At 44.8% G+C, this 17,608-nt stretch overlaps 1 protein-coding gene across 1 annotated transcript in view; it reads right to left on the reverse strand.

Annotated features, from left to right (window-relative positions):
- Positions 1-17,608, reverse strand: part of thsd7aa (thrombospondin, type I, domain containing 7Aa) — a 155,784-nt gene that overhangs the window by 58,153 nt on the left and 80,023 nt on the right. Inside the window, exons 4-6 of the mRNA XM_069681280.1 lie at positions 16,520-16,704; positions 7,264-7,419; positions 4,474-4,677 (exon numbers count right to left, since the gene is read on the reverse strand). Of these exons, the coding sequence (XP_069537381.1) occupies positions 4,474-4,677; positions 7,264-7,419; positions 16,520-16,704 (545 nt within the window). The remainder of the gene's footprint in view (positions 1-4,473; positions 4,678-7,263; positions 7,420-16,519; positions 16,705-17,608) is intronic.

Here is a 17,608-nt window from a genome sequence, read left to right on the forward strand (position 1 = left end):
GTGTTACGCTGTTTCACATTCTGAGACATTTATATAATGTTACAATGTTGGATGTTCAGACTAAACGTGGGTGAAGTTTCAGATCTGTAGGTAAAAGTGTGTTGGAGTAATCCCCAGGCTTCTGCAGCTCAGTCTGCAGGCTGCTGTGAACGCCAGGTTTCACGCAGTTTTTTCAACACGCTGCACTTTGTGACGTCACAAAGCCGGCCAATCAGAAGAAAGTGGGCTTGTAGGGGGCAGGGTTTCTTAAAGGGACAGAGCTGACTGAGTGGTTTCAGGCAGAGGCTGTATGAGGGCCTGCACAGAGCAGCAGAGTGAGAAACATGAGGAGTTTTTTCAACTGTAAATTACGCTAAGCTACTCCACACGTATCACAGAGTGAAATATGAAGCTTGAAATTAGCACAGTATCACCTTTAACATGCTGATGAAATGAGCAGCCAAACTACAATGACTTACTTCATGTTGTTTTACGAGCACCAAAGTGTACCTGTGTTTGTGCTACAATTCTCCCTTAATGTCTGAGGGAAAATTTGTACCCTAATCAAGCACGTCAAACCTTTTTCATCACACCTATTCCATTGTTTTCATTAAAAGCACTTTGTATGAAACTTTTTTAGTTTATCTTCAGAGGAACGTCTTCAAAGGAACTCTTGGAGTGATGGATGTGATCCCACGTATCTTTTAAAAGACATACAGTTACTCAGACGCACTCCATAAAGTCGGTAAACTTTGTACTTTATCTTTAATATAAGGCGTGTGTATGTTTCTCTAATAGCTAAACATCTAAAGACAGATCTTTCTGTAACTTTAGTTAAAACAAACTGTGGGTTTCTCGTGAGGCAAGCTTTGCTGTTGTTTTACTTCTCGACATGTGAAGAGCTTGTGAGACTTCTAAAGGAGCTGCAGGAGCGCGCTGAGTGGGTGTGCTTGGTTTGGAAACAGGTGAAGGAATCTGAGAGACAAAGACATGTGCACTACGCCTTAAAACACTCAGCAGTATTACAGGTGTTATTGTCTGGAAATGAGAGGATGCATTTGTCAGCCTGCTGTGTCCCTGGTATGGTGGGTATGGACAAGAGAGCAGACGCTGAGTCCTGAGGTCAGAGTGTGTGCGCGTGTGTGTTTGTGTGTGACCTCCCCGGGGCGGTGCCAGCACTGCTCTGCTGCTGCCTCACATTCTCCTCCAGCACAGTTCTGGCCAGTCGCCTGTGCTTGAGCTCAGGGGAAAGCAGCCATGCACGCACATGAACCAACATGAACACAATGTAATTGCTTAGAAATAGCCCAAACAATAGAGGAATATCTCCCTACAACAAGTACAGCAATTACATGGTCGGGCAGTGGGCCCGGGCTGAAGGGTCAACAGTGTGGTGGTTCAAAGAGAGGCCAAGTGACTCTGCAGCATCAGAGCTGAGTGGACGGAAAACACACAGGACACAACCTCCAAACACGAAGACACACGCAGGCTAATGTCCGCACCAGATCCAAACTGAGTAGGACTAAATGGACCTTTTGTTAAGGTTCTTTTAAACAAGCGTATTAAGTTAACAGCATCACAATTACTGCTTCTGTCTAAAGTGCAAAAAAACGTTTTGTCCAAATAACTCAAAGCAATAGGATTCACAGTGACATAAAGTGTCAGTGAATCTTCCCATCAGAGAAAGAGAACGACCTTCTCACTTGATAAATGACTTTCTGGTTCAACACGAGGACGTCAGGAAAGTCTCAATAAGCAAGAACACGTTTATCTCGCTTGAGTTGAAGGTTTCAAAGCTGAGGAATTTCACCATTTGCATGATGATTGGACGAACACACCTTTAAGGTTTTCTCTGCCTCCTTTAAGAGGGAACTTATTTTAGCAGCGATCTCTTTCACAGTCACTCCCAATTAGGGCTGTCAACGAATATTCCAAATTGGAATATATAACCGAACTGTAATAAAAATCAAATATTAAAATTAATATTCGTCGTGACAAAAATCAGCACTACCACGGCCGTCTCGCCAGCTCTCATGTGTTCTCATATGTTCTCGCGTGCACTCTCTTGGTTACGGATCTTTGAATGCATCAAAACGTCACTTTATATTACGATACGTTAATGATTACCTTTAGTCGAGCTGAAACGAGCTAAAACAACAACCGTGTGGCGTGTGGTAATGATGGCGGAGAATTCAAATCCCTGCCCGGCCGGAGAGAGAGAGGTTCTCCCCTCCAGCATAACAGACAGGTACAGGTAGGCTATGCTGACTGTTGTTTAATGATGTTTAAATGAATGAACCTGTCACAGCACAGCTCGCTGCCAGCGCTAAATGTCCGTTCGTATCGTATTTGTATATTTTGCGAGGTGTAGGAAGCCTATGTCGACCTTTTAAAAGGCATGTTTATGTTTAAATAAATTATCTTTGCAAGCAAGTTTGTCTCTCGCCGTCGTGTGGACATACTGCACAAAAATAGATATTCGAATAGTTCGAACCTCTGTGTTTTTTTAGAACAGCCCTGCTCCTGGAGAGCTACCTTCCTGCATGTTTTAGGTTTCTCCGTACACACCTGATTTGAATGATTTGCTCGTTACCAACCAACTAAAGCGTCTCAGGGGATTGATAACGAGCAGATCATTCGAATCAGGTGTGTTAGAGTACGGAGAAACCTAAAACATGCAGGAAGGTAGCTCTCCAGGAGCAGGGTGGGAGACGGCTGTTTCAGAAGGAATAATCGATCGTCAGTTTGGCTCAGTTTTGACAGCACTGCTCCCAATAGCTAACGTCTGTTGGTGATGGTAGGAATGTACAGATGGGTGTCAATTTGAAGGAAAAACCAACATAAACCAGATGAAGATGAGATCTTTGGTTTAAACACTTAAGCATGTACAGGACAAAATCAGCCCCAGCTTTGTCCACAGGGGGCGCCAAAATCAACACTAACCTAATGTTCCTCACAGGAGCTTTAAGGTACCGGCGATGATGTGCTTCCATAAATAGCTTTAGTGTTTGGAACAGTATTTAATTTACTTACATTGCAGCCATTTTTCTTTGATGTCGCTGCTCTTATAATCTTTTTGCTTTGTTTCCTTTCTTTTATCTCTTTTAGTTATTTTATTTTACTGACTCTTTCTACCTCTTCCTGCTTCGTCCCCTTGCTCTTGGTTGTGTGGGTTCTCCTGTTGCCTACAGGATATCGGGTTTTGTGCTTTGCTTGTTCTGTGATTTGCTGGTTTCATGATCTGCTCGTTCTCTGCTTTACTTTGCTCGCTTGGCTGTCAAAGCACTTTGTAAACTCTTGTTTTTAAAGGTGCTATATAAATAAAGTTCTTATTATTATTATAAAGGTGTACTGCTGTGTTCCAGGTTGCAAGTTGCATAAAAATTGACAATCTGACAAATCATTATCATTTCACTATTTCCCAAATGATCAACAACTGAAAAGTCAATGAATAAGGACAAAAGGCCGTTAAAACAACACACAGCTAGTTAAACGACAGCTAACCTCAGGAATCAACCTATTCCAAGCTAACTTTACCATCAGCTAGAAATGCTCAAGGTGTAATACTATCAAACTGTAATATAAGTGATTATGTTAGCCGTTGTCTTACAGTCCACGGAGAGGACATGCCCACAGCACACACGCCGTGATGCGGTGTGTCGACAGGAAGTAGGAGACTGAGCCTTCGTTTCCAACAGTTACCGTCACCGGGCTCCTCACGCTGATCAAACAAACATTTAAACGGCGTTAGAAACGGTAGGTGAAATGTTGTATAAATAACACGACTGCAGCCCACAGGTCTGTTTGTACTTATAAAGAAACGTGTCGCTCCACCTGAACTCTCTCGACTGTTATGCGAGTGTCTCACTTGGTGGTAAAGAGGGGTTAAAGTAGGGAGGGGGATTTATGCTGTTGGAAGATAACAGACTGAAAAGTCCCAAACAGCCGAATACAACGTATTCTTTCTTGTTAGTTGTATTTATTAGCATTATGGCTCACTGCATTTATCTTATAGGCTATAATTTCCTGTTTCCTTTTTTTAACATCACAATAAATACACTATTCAACTATATAAATATGAGAAAATTGTATCGTGAGTAAATCGTATCCCAGAATCGGGATTTGTATGGAATCATGAGTTGAGTGTATCGTTACATCCTGAGTTATTTTACCTTGCACATGGCCCGATGTCCTTTCAGATTACAGTATTTTAATTTCTGATGAATCAGAAAAATGATACTGATTTGACAGATTTCATATTTTTGAATGATGCAAACCTGGAACACAGCAATAAGACATTATCCTTTAAATAACAGCATTTAAGGTTCCCACCCTGAGCTCTATCTTAGAGGAAAATGGCCGCCGGATGATCGCCATCCTTGCAAAACATACAGACAGGCGATCGTGGAACAAGGGGTGGTAATCAATAGTGCTGTAGGTACCAGTCATGCTCAGAGCTGAAGAGCTGCTTTAAGGTAAAGTGTTTCTGCTCACCATCACTGTTGACACACTGCACTTGTGGGTTCTGGGTTCCTGGTCCACACTCCTTCTCATTATCAGGGATGCACTCCTCCAGTTTGACCACCAGCCAGTCGTAGCAGCTGGGGTCCTCGCACGGTATCGCCTCCACCAGGTGGGGGCAGTTCCCCGTCCCGCCTGTCGGCTCATTGACGATCTTCCTCTTCCTCAGTTTGAAGCCTGTCGGGAAGAAGAGAGGAAGTGAATGAGCACAAATCAGCCCCATGCTAATCAAGCACAGCCCCTCCCCCTCTGTGATCTGCTCAGAGAAATCTGTGAGCACATTAACTTCACTCTGTGGCCACAGTGTGCCTTTGATGATAACAGTTATTTTGCATCTAAAGTGACAGTCCATTACGCCTGAAGTTCACAGAACTTCTAGTTATTCTCCTCTCATTAGAGAAGCTTTAATCCAAAATTAAGATTAATTAAGATGAACGCACGCAGGAATCCGTCACTTCAGCCGAGTGTGTCCACATGTATGTGTCGTGTCCTCCGCTCAAGGGCATGAGATTCCATGACCCGAGTCCTGGGAAGGGGGGATGTTAACTCCAGCCCAGCCAAGGTCACCCACCGTCTAATCCACACTCCTGCTCCAGCCCGATAAGGCAGCGGACGGCCGGAGTGCCCGCAGGCCTCAGGTGGAGACGACAGAATCTCCCCTTTTCTATCTCATTGTGTCTCTTCTCTCCCCTCAAAAGGCTTTATTTAATCAGGCAGGTCAGCAGAACATGTACTGTCATGTGTCTAGACCCATAGATGGAGCGTTCATCTGAGGGGGGGGAGGGGTTAGTATGAAGGAAGATGAGACGTGGGGTGCAGGGAATTCAATTCTATCAGGCATCACTCACTCGCTATCTGCAGGAGGTGTTATGAACAGCACGGCTGCAGGAGAGCAGGCAGCTGCTGTCAGAGCTCCAGGCGTCGCTGACCGAAAACAACACATTCATGGAGACCATCATGTGATGACCCGATCACGAGCGTGAGATCAGCGCAGGATACCGAGGCTGTGCAGTGGTTTTATAGATAAGGTGAGGGAGAAGATACGCCATTCACTTATTAAATCCAACGCTGGATCAGTTTCTCCACTTTTACACCAGATAATGAGGAAACTGCATTAATGAGACTTTCTGACTAGGATTGATTTCATAACATAACTGATGTGACGTTTGACTCAGGTGGTTTTCAATATCCTATCTTATATGTAATTATTTATATAACAGTTAGTTCTGTCCGAGTAATCTGATTGGATAAGAGGCATTCAATAAGTGATGACATAGAGGATCACTTGGACTTCTCTCCGCCTCAGCGCGGTGTTCTGAATACTGTTTATTACCATCACAGTAGACCGTGTACGTCTACATCGATCAAGCTGGAGCCTCTGAATCACACAGCAGACTCTTACTTCCCTGGCTGATCTGTGGTCACCTGTAGACGCAGAGTGCAGGAGAATGTTTGGGTTGCTCGGCAACAAAAGTCCAGTTTCAATTAAGTCGTGGAACTAGTTCAGTTGGTGGAGCAAAAATAATAATCCATTGTCTGTTTGCTGCTTGTATAACTGTTGTATAAAAGCACGTGCTGTTTTAGCTCAGCTGGCAGAGCGGGCGACCCGTGCACAGAGGCTCCCCGACGCACTGATCGCAGGCCGATCATTTGGTGCTTGTCTTCCCCCACTTTCTACTCCCAACATTTCCCGTCTCACCTCAGCTGTCTTATCAAATAAAAGCCCAAAAAATATCTTAAAAAAAATAAATAATTAAAAGCAATCGAGGTGATGTTATGCTGAATATCATCACAGCTGCAAACAGTCGTAGGCAGGAGGCCGAAGATAATCACAGCCGTGATGATATTCAAGACAACATCACGACCTCGATTGTGAAGTTGGTTAATTATTATGTCAAACTTAGTGAGACTTACAGCGTTTAAAAGGTGTGCATCCGTCTGCAGACAGTAGATCATAAAGAACAAATGATCATTCAACAAAGTAACTCGTAATCACAGCCGACTGATTCCCATGTCATGTGTCAGGAGGATGAAAAGATGTGAAGCCAGGAGGACCAATTTCGAGCTCATATCTTTCTGGATAATGAGAGCCAGGGTACACACACTTAAGAACGCGCGTGTGTGTGTTCGTGTTCACTTTCCATTATGTACAGTAGACGACACCGTGTGCGGAGGAAGTGTAGCGATCCAACGTGGAGCGGCAGCGGATCCATCATTAAGATGCATGGAGGGGAATTTCCAACCGTCCCTTTCATTTGAGGCGCTTCATTAAGGCAGAGTCAACATGCATTAGTCATGGCGGACGCTGCTGTTCCGGGGATAATTAAGGGCTGAAGCAGCGACCGCGTCAGCCCGGCTGATTGACTCGCACAACCTGCTACAACAACCGACAAACAGGCGACAGGAGGAGACGATGGCGCTCCGAAGTTACGGCCTCATCTAGTGCTGCGACAAGGCCATTGTGGGTTTGTGGGATTCATTTCTATTCACAGATATCTGAGTATGAGTGCAGATTGCGATCATAGACATTGTTATTTGAACTCCATTCTTGAGTCTGAAGTTTCTAATTGGACTGTAAGTGATGACCAGAGTCTTTTGAAGGATATCCAGTAACATCTGGAAGCGTCCACACGTTGGCCCTCAAACCCATTTTATTTTGTTTGTTATTTTCTGGAATCAAGGTAGTAAGGTTTGCTTTGACAATTTTGATATCCATTAGATTTCACGTCGCTCTGGCAACCCCTTCTCTCAATGATGTCTTACCTTTCTTGGATACCTGGTCCTGGCAGTTTTCATAGGTGCAGGGTCCCCATGCGCTCCACGAAGAGACCTCACACTCAACAGGACAGCTGATGTGACAGAGCTGGGTGGTGTTCGGAGGGATCCCCAGACACAGATCACTGTCCATTGGTCGTAATGCTATGGAGACACAGGCGAGAGTAATGGGCATCAAAATGGGCATCACAGTTCTTCTCACCATGCAAACAGAGGAAACAAAGTTGGGGAGTGGACCCGGGTTGCTGAGGTGGCGTGAGAGCATTTCCCTTCTGCACCACCAGCTGCAACGTGGGAGTTTCTAACACATACCTTGCATTCACTTCCACAGCTGTACAGAAGATAATGCATGTACAGTATGCTGAGCAAACTAGAACTACAACTTGCGTTTTTAAAGTTAGGTGAAATGTATGTAATTTAACAGAATAAACCACAGACATGAAAACACATAAAAAAGAAAGAGCTGAAAATGGTCTTTAGATCTCCAACACTGCTGCCTTCAGAGTCCTATACCCCCCTCCAACACCGCCCCCCTGAAACAAATCCTTTCAGCTAAAAATCAAAGCCAAATAATGCAACACTCTCCTCTTTCATTCACGGTACCCCCCAAACCTCCAAATCTTCCAAAACCAGACAACTTTCAAACAACAAAGCTGTCCTGTTTTTCCCCGCGCAGCAGGCCGGTCTTCCATCCGCCTGATTCTCAGCGGACCTCAGCTCCAAACAGCTGTAGGTGACTCTCTGCAAGGTCGTCAGGCTGATGAATCATTCTTGCTGTGCCACCACAGCACTCAGCCTCATTCACATGCAAATTGCCTCCGCTTGGCCAAAGGTGTGTCCTCTAATAGTGTCGCTTAAGCGTGCGTACACGTTGCATGCCCTTGAGTGCCGGTGCAACACGAGAGTGAGTGATGTGTCAGATGGTGTGACGTGATTAGGTGCTCTTTCATCAACATCAACTTCAAATCAATTTCTAATTGCTTTACATAGTTACATCTTTATTTTGTGACACTTTTAAACATATTCACACAGAGAACAACAAAACCTTCACTGTGCTGATATGTGGAACCACTTTAACGGATCAGGCCATCAAGTGTGGCCGTTAAAGTGGTGAGATTGGAAATCCAATGTCCTACAGGAGTGCTAGAATTAGATATATATTTGCATTAATGTCAAATGATTATTTTACAACCAATTCTATTCATTACACCCAATTTGTAACAGTTACACATCGACCTATTTTCACAGATAACAGCCATCTGGAGTATACCCCTCAGTATGAACATGCCTGTTGTATTTAGAACTTAAGTTTTTTACATGAGAGCTAAATTCCATCCATCCATCCATCCATCCATCCATTTTCTTCTGCTTATGCGGGGCAAGGCTGCACTGGTAGCATGCTAGGTTTTCCAGATGTCCATCTCCACAGCTTCTCCAGCTCCTCCTTGGGGATCCTGAGGAGCCCCCAGACCAAATGTGATATATAATCTCAACAGCAAGGTCTTGGTCTGCCCTAGCGTCTGCTTGCAGTTGGAACGCGCCAAGAAAACCTCCAAAGGAAGGTGCCCCATCGAGCTGCTGTTTTCTGTCATGGCAAAGAAGCAGCGGCTCTAGAACAAACTCCTTACCCTAAGCCTCCCTAAAGGGGAAACTCATACCGGCCTCTTGTCTCCGAAGTCTTACAGTTTGGATCACTATGCAGAGGTCATAGATGAGGGTCAGTACTCAATCCCAGCTTTCAAACTTTGAGGTGCGTTTCCGCTTAGTGTGTCAGGGCTGTCCCAGTGTCAAACTGTCTCTGATGGAGGGTTTGAACACAAAATTGCACCATTTATCTGAGTCCACATTTGTGCAGATTTTTCCGGTAGACTTGGCCGTAGTTTGTGGCAGAATTGGCGACATTTGTTTGGAAGAACTGGAAGTACTTTGTTTTCCAGCCCTAACCCTAAGGGAAGAAATAAGTAAGAGAGAACATCTGACTACTGGCTGTAGTGGCTATTTATTCGGAGTTTGCAGAGTTATTTGTATCTTCAGACAGCTTTCCTGACTTTTGGTGGCTAGCTTTAACGTGTAAACACTGTCACAAAACACGCTTGAGATGTTTTTTCTTATTATTTAATGGTGATGCTTTTTTCGGGGGAATGTGTGAAGCCACAAACGTGTGTCCCAGTCCACTTTACACCATTTTGAGCCCTCATGGACTCACACACTCATGCACTGCACGACTGATCACAGTTAAGTCCCTGAGTGTTGAGTGCTCAGGCTTTAGGGTGGAGATTGGGATGGGGCTGGGAAATCCAGAGCTCTGCCTCCCGGCTCAGCCCCCGTTTACCACAACAGTCTGGTACATTGTCAAATCAATCTGCAAGTCCTTCTCACGGTCCATTCTACCCTCATTCATGAACGAGATGCCGAGATACTTCATGTTTGGTATTAAAATGAGGGTCTGGAAAAGAGTGGAGCTAGTTGCAGGAAGGGTTTGGCAACAGAAGTCATGAACTGCAAGATTTAAAATGTGCAAATTGTCAACAGACTGAACTTTGAGAGGCATTCACCTCTGGCTGCCGACCTGTGCATCCAAAATGTTCACACGCTGCTGCTTTGAACCTTCACAACAATATTATTATTTTTCTACTTTCTGCACCCTGCCCTCTATTTCATGAATCATTTCTGTCATGCCCGACTGTGACTGGGACGGCGATGTAGAAGGCAGAAGGACTGTAATACGACCGGCCAAGAAGACAGTGATTAATAACCACAGTACTCTGAATATTCCTCCACACCCTGCCTGTGTTTGTATTCTGCACAGCTTCTATGAGATGTCTTGTTGTGGTTACATGCACACTTTTACAGCTTGATTGAAATCAGACCAGATTTCAGGTCAACTGTTAACACAGGACGTGATCTGATGCAGTCGGGTGTGTACATGCGGTGGTGCATTTAATGGAAACAGCTGTGTGACGCGTGCAGCAGTGATGAATCCATCATGCATTTGTCTCCCTCAAGCACTGCCTTTCAGCACAGAGGAGCACACTACAGCTTTCCTCTCTGACAGCAGTATGTCAAGACTGAGCATGTGCAGAAAGAGCGCAGCCACAAAGTCATCACGTCAAATCGTTTACATCGTATTATTCTGTTGTTTTATAAAACGGTTTAAATCTCCCTCTGCCTGTTTACTCTGATCGAGCTGTGTTTATTTAGCATTTATTTCTATGTCTGGCCTTTTGGACCAGTTATAATCAAAGTACTAGCCTCCATGTTAAGTTAGCTAGCGTGCTTGAGACCTCCAAAGTCATCACCTAATGTTGAAAACTCTGGGGACCCTAAAAGTCCAATAATGATGGTGATATTTCAGTCTGGGCCACAGACTGTGTACAAGAAGTGGACATAACATCTTTGTTTCAAAAGTGTGGCTTTTCTAATGGCCAACAGGGGGCGACTCCACTGGGTGCAAAAGAAGCCTATTGAAGTCCTCCTTCTCTCTTGATTTATCCCCTCAGTAAACCTGTTCCTAACGAGCTTATGGTCTCAATCAGTGATGTTCATTCAGTAAATGTTAGAGTAAAACAGACGATACAGCAGGATGCACTTTAGGGCGTGGCTTCCTTGTGATTTGTCACTAAAGCCGCCGCCTGTTAACCAGGTCAGAGACGTAACAACGCGTATCCACTTGTACAGTCTCTGGTCTGGACTGACCAACAGGCGGCCTTTGAGCCACATCACTACAGCTACACGGCTACGTCAGCTCCTCTTTGGTTGGCCGGTCTGACCATGTTTTCAGTGAAATGTTGATGATAATGGCAGAAAATATCTAATATCATAATGTTAGCACTGGCCGTCAGAATGCTCATGATCATTTTAGCGAGCTCTCAGCTGGCAGATATTAAACACATGATAAGCAAATATGCTGCTGTGCTCACAGCTGCTGGATTAGATCATCCAAACGACCTGTTGAGGACTTTAATTCCAACATGTGCCTGTGTTGTCACGCTAACAGAACATCTCACATGAAAAGCTTTTCTTCCTAATGGTTCATTAGGAACTTTTGGAGGACAATGGCCTCTTTGTTCTCCTCCCTCCTCGTCCAGCCTGAGCAGCTCTGCACAACCATAACAAAGGCTGATTAATGGAAATCTGCGCACCGGCTGACCTTGTTCAGGTATCTTTGTGCCAGATGGTCTAGTCTTCCCTGTGCTGCGCTTCCAGCCGCCAAATTAGGAACCTCAGAGGCAGCCGTCCTGCGCTGCAACGTGCCAACTGCCATCAATAACCTGACTCGCAGCTCCTTTCCAGCCAGGGACTCATCGCCAGGCATCGCAGTGGCACAGCTGTTCTACAGCATGTCACAGTTTGCTCCCCAATAGGGTTTTGCACTGGCCGGAACCAGAACAGGAAAAACAACTGATACAAGTTATTAACATGTTTTCATATCTTTTTATCTTCAGAAGAACATGGGATGGAATCTGTGGCAGCGGGGAGATTAAAAGCTGCTTAGCATCAGAAAAAACACTATTTAAGAGCGTAGAGCTGAAATAAACAGTGATGTTGTCAGCAGTAAGAGTGGCAGAATTTCAGGATGCAGTAAATCCTTCTGCAAGTAAATCAAATCAAGAACAAACAGGGATCCGGGATGGTTTTGGCTCCCAGTAATCGGACTGGGAATGATGTGTGTTCACAGATATTACTGCCAGACTATCGTATCTCAGTCACACTGGGATTTGCTGATCATCCTTGAAAGCAAATGATGAGATTACATCAGCTTAATTGGGCTACACATTCCCTCCTCAAAGCTGCTTGGCTCATCACGATGAAATCATCTAGTGCAGCGCTTTCTTACAAGGGAAAGGAAGCGGTTACTGTGCTGCTTACAAAGAGCGTTCACACATGAAGAATTCACTTCAATAACAGAGAAAACACAGAAAGAGAAATTCCTGTATTTTTAAACCTGGGACCTTTTTTTTTTTTTTTTTTTTACATATTTTGGGCTCTAAATGACGAATAGGCACAAAAAGTTTTGGAATTGCTCCAGAAAATTCCTTCAGCCGGCAGCAGTGAAACAGGCTGTAACGGCTGCATCATAACCCCTAATCAGTCCCTGCAGAGAGAGACCTTTTTGTTACAGAGGAAGTCATTATGTGGTTTTCTTAAAATCCACCAGACCCCATTCAAAAAAACTCTACTTTTACTTTGCAGAACACCAGAGCTGCTGGTCTACTGCTGTCGTGATCTTTAAAGTCTTGTGTTGTTCAACTTTTGAGTTTTAAATGATGGATCCAACACAATGTTTGTTTGAGCCACAACAACCTAAGTTCGATGACATGAACATCTGCAGCAGCAAACAGGAAGCAACAAACTGAGTAGAAAGTCAACATGGAGGGGACTCTTCTGTCCGAACCAGCACAGCAGTGATGAGCGCTGAAAAATTTGAAGTAGGAAGAAAGGAAATAACCTGCTGATGACATGTAGCTCGTAATGCTTACCCAGCTAATGTTAATCTCTATTTACAGATTCTACATAGAAGTGTAGAGTCTGTAGGCAGCGACGTGGATTTCCAGGAAGGCAAGTGTTCTGTTAGAACTACACTTGCAGTCCAAGTTATATTGACCCATCACCTATCAGCAGGCTGCGGCGTATGCAGGAAAAACAGTCCGTGAGGAGAACAAAAACAGGCGGAACATAATGCCATCCCGGCTTCCATCAGCGTGATCTGACAACGATTTAGCTTCTTATTAATCTCTATAAACAGACGTCTGCATGCTAACAGCTAACGATCTGTTCTACAGCTAAACGTTCGCTGCTGCCCCAGATGCTGTATCGTAGTCTTGTAAATAGTGACCCTGCAAGATATCCAGTCCCTGCAAAGTCTTCTGTATCTGTTCGAAGTCTGTGCCTTCAATGGCTTTAGATCTGTGAGGGTGTCTGCCTTTTCAAAGTCTTCTAAAGTATAGTCAGTATTTTTTAATGGCCTTCTGTTGAAATTATGTAATTTAAAATCTAAAATATATCTGTTAGAGTTATTGTCATTCATAAAGTGGCTAATCCATGTGAAGAAATACTTGAAGCAAAGGATCCAAAAACACATGATCTCAGATCGTTGTCAATGAACGCTCAGAGTGAAACTGCTGGACGACCTGTCAGCATGAAAGGACAGTGAGCTGACCTGAGCCTTCATCTCCTTTAGCCAAATAGTTCACTTTATGGAAAGACGGAGCCAACACAGAAACAGCAGAAAGAAGATGGCGTGAAAATGAACACGGGTGATGGATAAAGGCCCTCATTAACATCCTGGCATGTCCAGGTAAGAGGATTGTTATAATTATACAGGACATGACAGCACAAACCTGTCTGAGAGCGGGGACAGGTGCAGGTGAAAAACAAGGGGGACGTGGCTCTGCAGCCGAGCTGGCAGAGCTTCTGCTCATTTATCACAGCTATTCTTCTGTTGTTCTCACTCTCCTCCTCCTTCTTCCTTTGTTACAACACCTTCAAGCCAAACCCAGCCACCTTTCAGCTGTCATAAAACCTCCATTAATGTCTCCCTGCTTCCACCCAAAAACACTTTCCATAACAATTACCGTGTTAACATGCAGGCAGGGCGGCTCAGCTGGAGGTGCAGCCGGTATTTCTGATCTCATCCTGACAGTGTATGTAAAGGGGAACGGCAGAAACAGTGAAACTCACTGCTGTTAACAAAATTAGCAATGTGGCTTCTTGACACTGAAGGATGAAAGCGTGCGGCTGGTTGTGAGCATCTGATCTGAATAATTTGAGAAGCCGGAGCAGCCTCCTCAGCCAGATGGACTGAGACTTACTGTGTCAGTGCTGGATAAGCACGGGCATGATACCAGGCCGCTTCCAGCCTCCGTGTGCTCAGTAATACCACCAATTTACGTGAAAGCTCATATTTCATCTGCTCTCCTCGCCGTGTGGCTTTTGCACGTACATTAGCATATTCATATAAGCTCGGTTCCAGATTTGATATGAGGGGAAAAACAGCTTTAATTCTCCTCTCTGGTTCACGTATGGCGGGTAGAGCAGGGGGGAGGATATCAGTGACTCTGTGCAGAGCTGTAACAGATGACACGACTGTGGTGTGTGTGTGAAACGAAAGCCGGAGCAGATGATTCAAAAGCTCATAAACAACTTTTTTTTGTCTGCCGCTCGGCGCTCGCAGATGTGATTTGAAGCAGCGTGTGTCAAAACATGAGCTATTAAAAATGTTGTTATTTACCCCACAAACCCTCTTTGCTTCCTGTTACCAAGATACAGCTGTTGTTCATTTGTTATTGGGCTCATAACAGCCCCGATGGGCGGGTACAATAGTGGAACTGGGATCAAGTTGTGGATTACCTGCAGACAGTCACAATATTTGACCACAAAGACACACGGGAACTAGAACAGATGTTTGCTAGTCAAATCAGACCTGGCATGCAGCGATTAAACAATGACAAGAGGCTGTCAGTGTTCTTAGTTTATAATCGTAACACAAGTTTGTTTACAATAATTCATATACTAAACGGCAGGGGTGGGCGGGATACCGCCTTCATGCTGTCACCGGTGTCACTTTATGCCACGACATGGATTTCGCAATACCGCCCATACCGTGATAAACACAAACGTTTTGGTTGTCCTGCACGTTTTCCATCAATCATCTACAGGGAAAGACCGTCTGATATCACATCTCTTCTGCAGAGCACACAGAGGCCTGACGCTCTGCATGCAGACCGTGTGTCACCTGCAGCGTCGCATATGATGTCGGCGGGATAATGGAGTCAGACGCGCAGTTACGCGAGTCGGCTTTCAGTGAATGTGTCCACGTTATTTGCTGAACCTCGTCCCGGTGCTGTGGCCGCATGAACCGTTCACGGCGCAGAGGAGCTGCGGAGCGTTTACTCTCAGCAGTTTCACCTGCTGCGCACACACGGCATGAGGTTGTGCGTTTGGCGACAGGAAGTAGGATGCATGAGTTTGGTTTCCAAAAGTTCCCATCACGGGGCAGCTCACGCTGATCAAACAAACATTTGAACACATTAGAAACGGTGGATGACCAGCGACCCAGCTGCAGCCCACAGGTCTGCTTGTAGTCGCTGAACCAAGTGTGGTGAAAGTTTGAGGATTTTAAGTACCTTTTCATTTCATTCACCGCAATATAATACTGATACCGCCGGAAGGACAATAAATATGAATCAATATACATTTTAGGTCATATCGCCCACCCTGCTCTAAACCCTGCTGTATCTGAAGTTTGATTGTGGCAGTGTCTCTGACTCTCCTGGATCACTGCTAACCATGCACACCTGCTGCACCTGCTGTCCGTCGAGTAATCAGCCCAGCAGTCTCTCTAACCTAGACCTTTACCCACTCACTGCCAGGTTGTTTGTTTGTCTCCGTGGTGGAGACGAGCTCTAGGCTTCATAAGTCACTTGTTCTTTGGATTTCTGTTTCTGGATTGCAGCCGAACCTTTAACTGCTAACCTGCCTCCCTGCTCAACTACGTGCCAACCTGCCACGCCTTTAGCCCACCCTCCTCTACTCAAAGCTTTCTACTACAACGTTCTTTAACTTGTGTCTGTGTCACTGTGACATTTTCCTTCATGAGACCACTAAGATTCGAATCAGCACCATCATCATTTATCAGCTGATTCCGGACATGCAACCAAAGAAACCTTCCTGTACTTTCAATACATACTCCTGATTTAAAAACAGAGTTTGAGCATGACCCAATGCGCAGGCTCTATAATATAACATGTTCCTATAAGGACAGATACAGTAGTGTTCCTGTGGTAGTTAATCATAATGATCTTTGACCAAGAAAAAGACACACAGATGGCGTTCATTTAGAGCCAAAGCCCAGAACCATGTGAGGAATCTTCTCACTGGCAGAGAACGCCAGAACAGAAGCTCCATAATCCAACCAGCTATTAGCTATACTGCTCATCCTGAGAGGGTCCCAGTGTTACATATTAGTGATGTATATAGACGTCTCTGCAGTCTGGAGGCTGGGCGAGTGGTGTCTGAACATGTCTCGATGATAAAATGCCTTGAAATCACTTCATATCGTTATTTTGAAAACGCAGATATATCAAAGTCAGCAAACCATGTTCTTCCTTTGGCTGTCAAAGATACAATCCAACAAGCCAAATGCAGGCAATAATATTGACTTTAGTTTCATCTCTTAGGGCAGTTGATCAACTACATGACAAAAAGTGCAGACGATAGAAGAAAAGCATGCTGGGAAATTCACCTTCTCTGCTCCGGAGCGAGGCCAGGTTGGGTGCTGGTGTATCAGCGCTGGTCTGGACACAGTACACCTCTCGCGTCTGAATCCCGCCTCCGCACAAGCCCGTCTGGTTTCCACGACGCCGGTCCTGCTGGCTCAGCAGCACGTCCACCCGGCACTCCGTCCACTCTGTGGTCTTCCAGCTGTACCTGAGGACACAGGTGGACATGAGAGGACATATAAGGATGGTTGTCTTTTGATGCAATCCAGTGCAAGATAATCTTAGGCTTCACCTGGACCATGAATGGGACACGATCTAGCTTTTGAACACTTTTAATCATATTTTATTGGTGTTTATTTTGACTCTGACACTGCTAAATCTGATCGGATTCTAAAGATACAGTTTAAGCGCCAACTTAGTGTTTCAACGAATGTTTCAAAGTAGCTCAAACACGGCTTATATTTCTGTTTGCTTTCTGTCATCGACGCACATTAAATGGATCTAGTGAGTAAACAGTGTTCAGGAGCAGGAAACAGATACTCCATGATGTATTTCTTTCTCTGTATTTAGTTTGGAGTGCGATGGATTTTCTCGAGGGATCGAACTGCAGACTTTCCGATTGGAGGACTACCCACTCTGTCTCTCAGCCACAGCTGCCCAAAGGTGGTATATGTTAGCCCCTAGCAGGTATCTGTGTCTGTGCTCAAAGTAGCTGTTTGTCAGCTTGTTCAGTGTTGCTCATACATTGTGTTATGTGTAGTAGGAGATGTACGGGAGTCAGAGATGAGCAGAGAAGATGGCGGGCCGTTCTTGTAAAGTTTGGTATCGTTCACTTTCTTCACCGGAGACGTGTGCAAGAGAGCAGTGAGCTCACTACTTTCCACAAGCTCTTTTTTTGTCTAATAAATAGAACTCCGGTCAGATACGACCACCAACAGAATCTCATTCTGTGGGAACACAATGGTTAACTGGCGAATCAGACAGCTCATGAATCAGCCACAGACTCAGACTTTGCCTGTGACGATCATTTGTTAACCCCTTGCTTCACTCCAGCCCCTCTCGCCTAAATATGGTCATCTCTGGCTCCGGAAAACAAACACAGCAATGACTAC

Source organism: Semicossyphus pulcher, unplaced genomic scaffold (assembly GCF_022749685.1).
Source record: "Semicossyphus pulcher isolate SPU_LCO1_2020_fin unplaced genomic scaffold, fSemPul1.0.p SCAF_5, whole genome shotgun sequence".
Classification (NCBI taxonomy): Eukaryota; Metazoa; Chordata; class Actinopteri; order Labriformes; family Labridae; genus Semicossyphus; species Semicossyphus pulcher.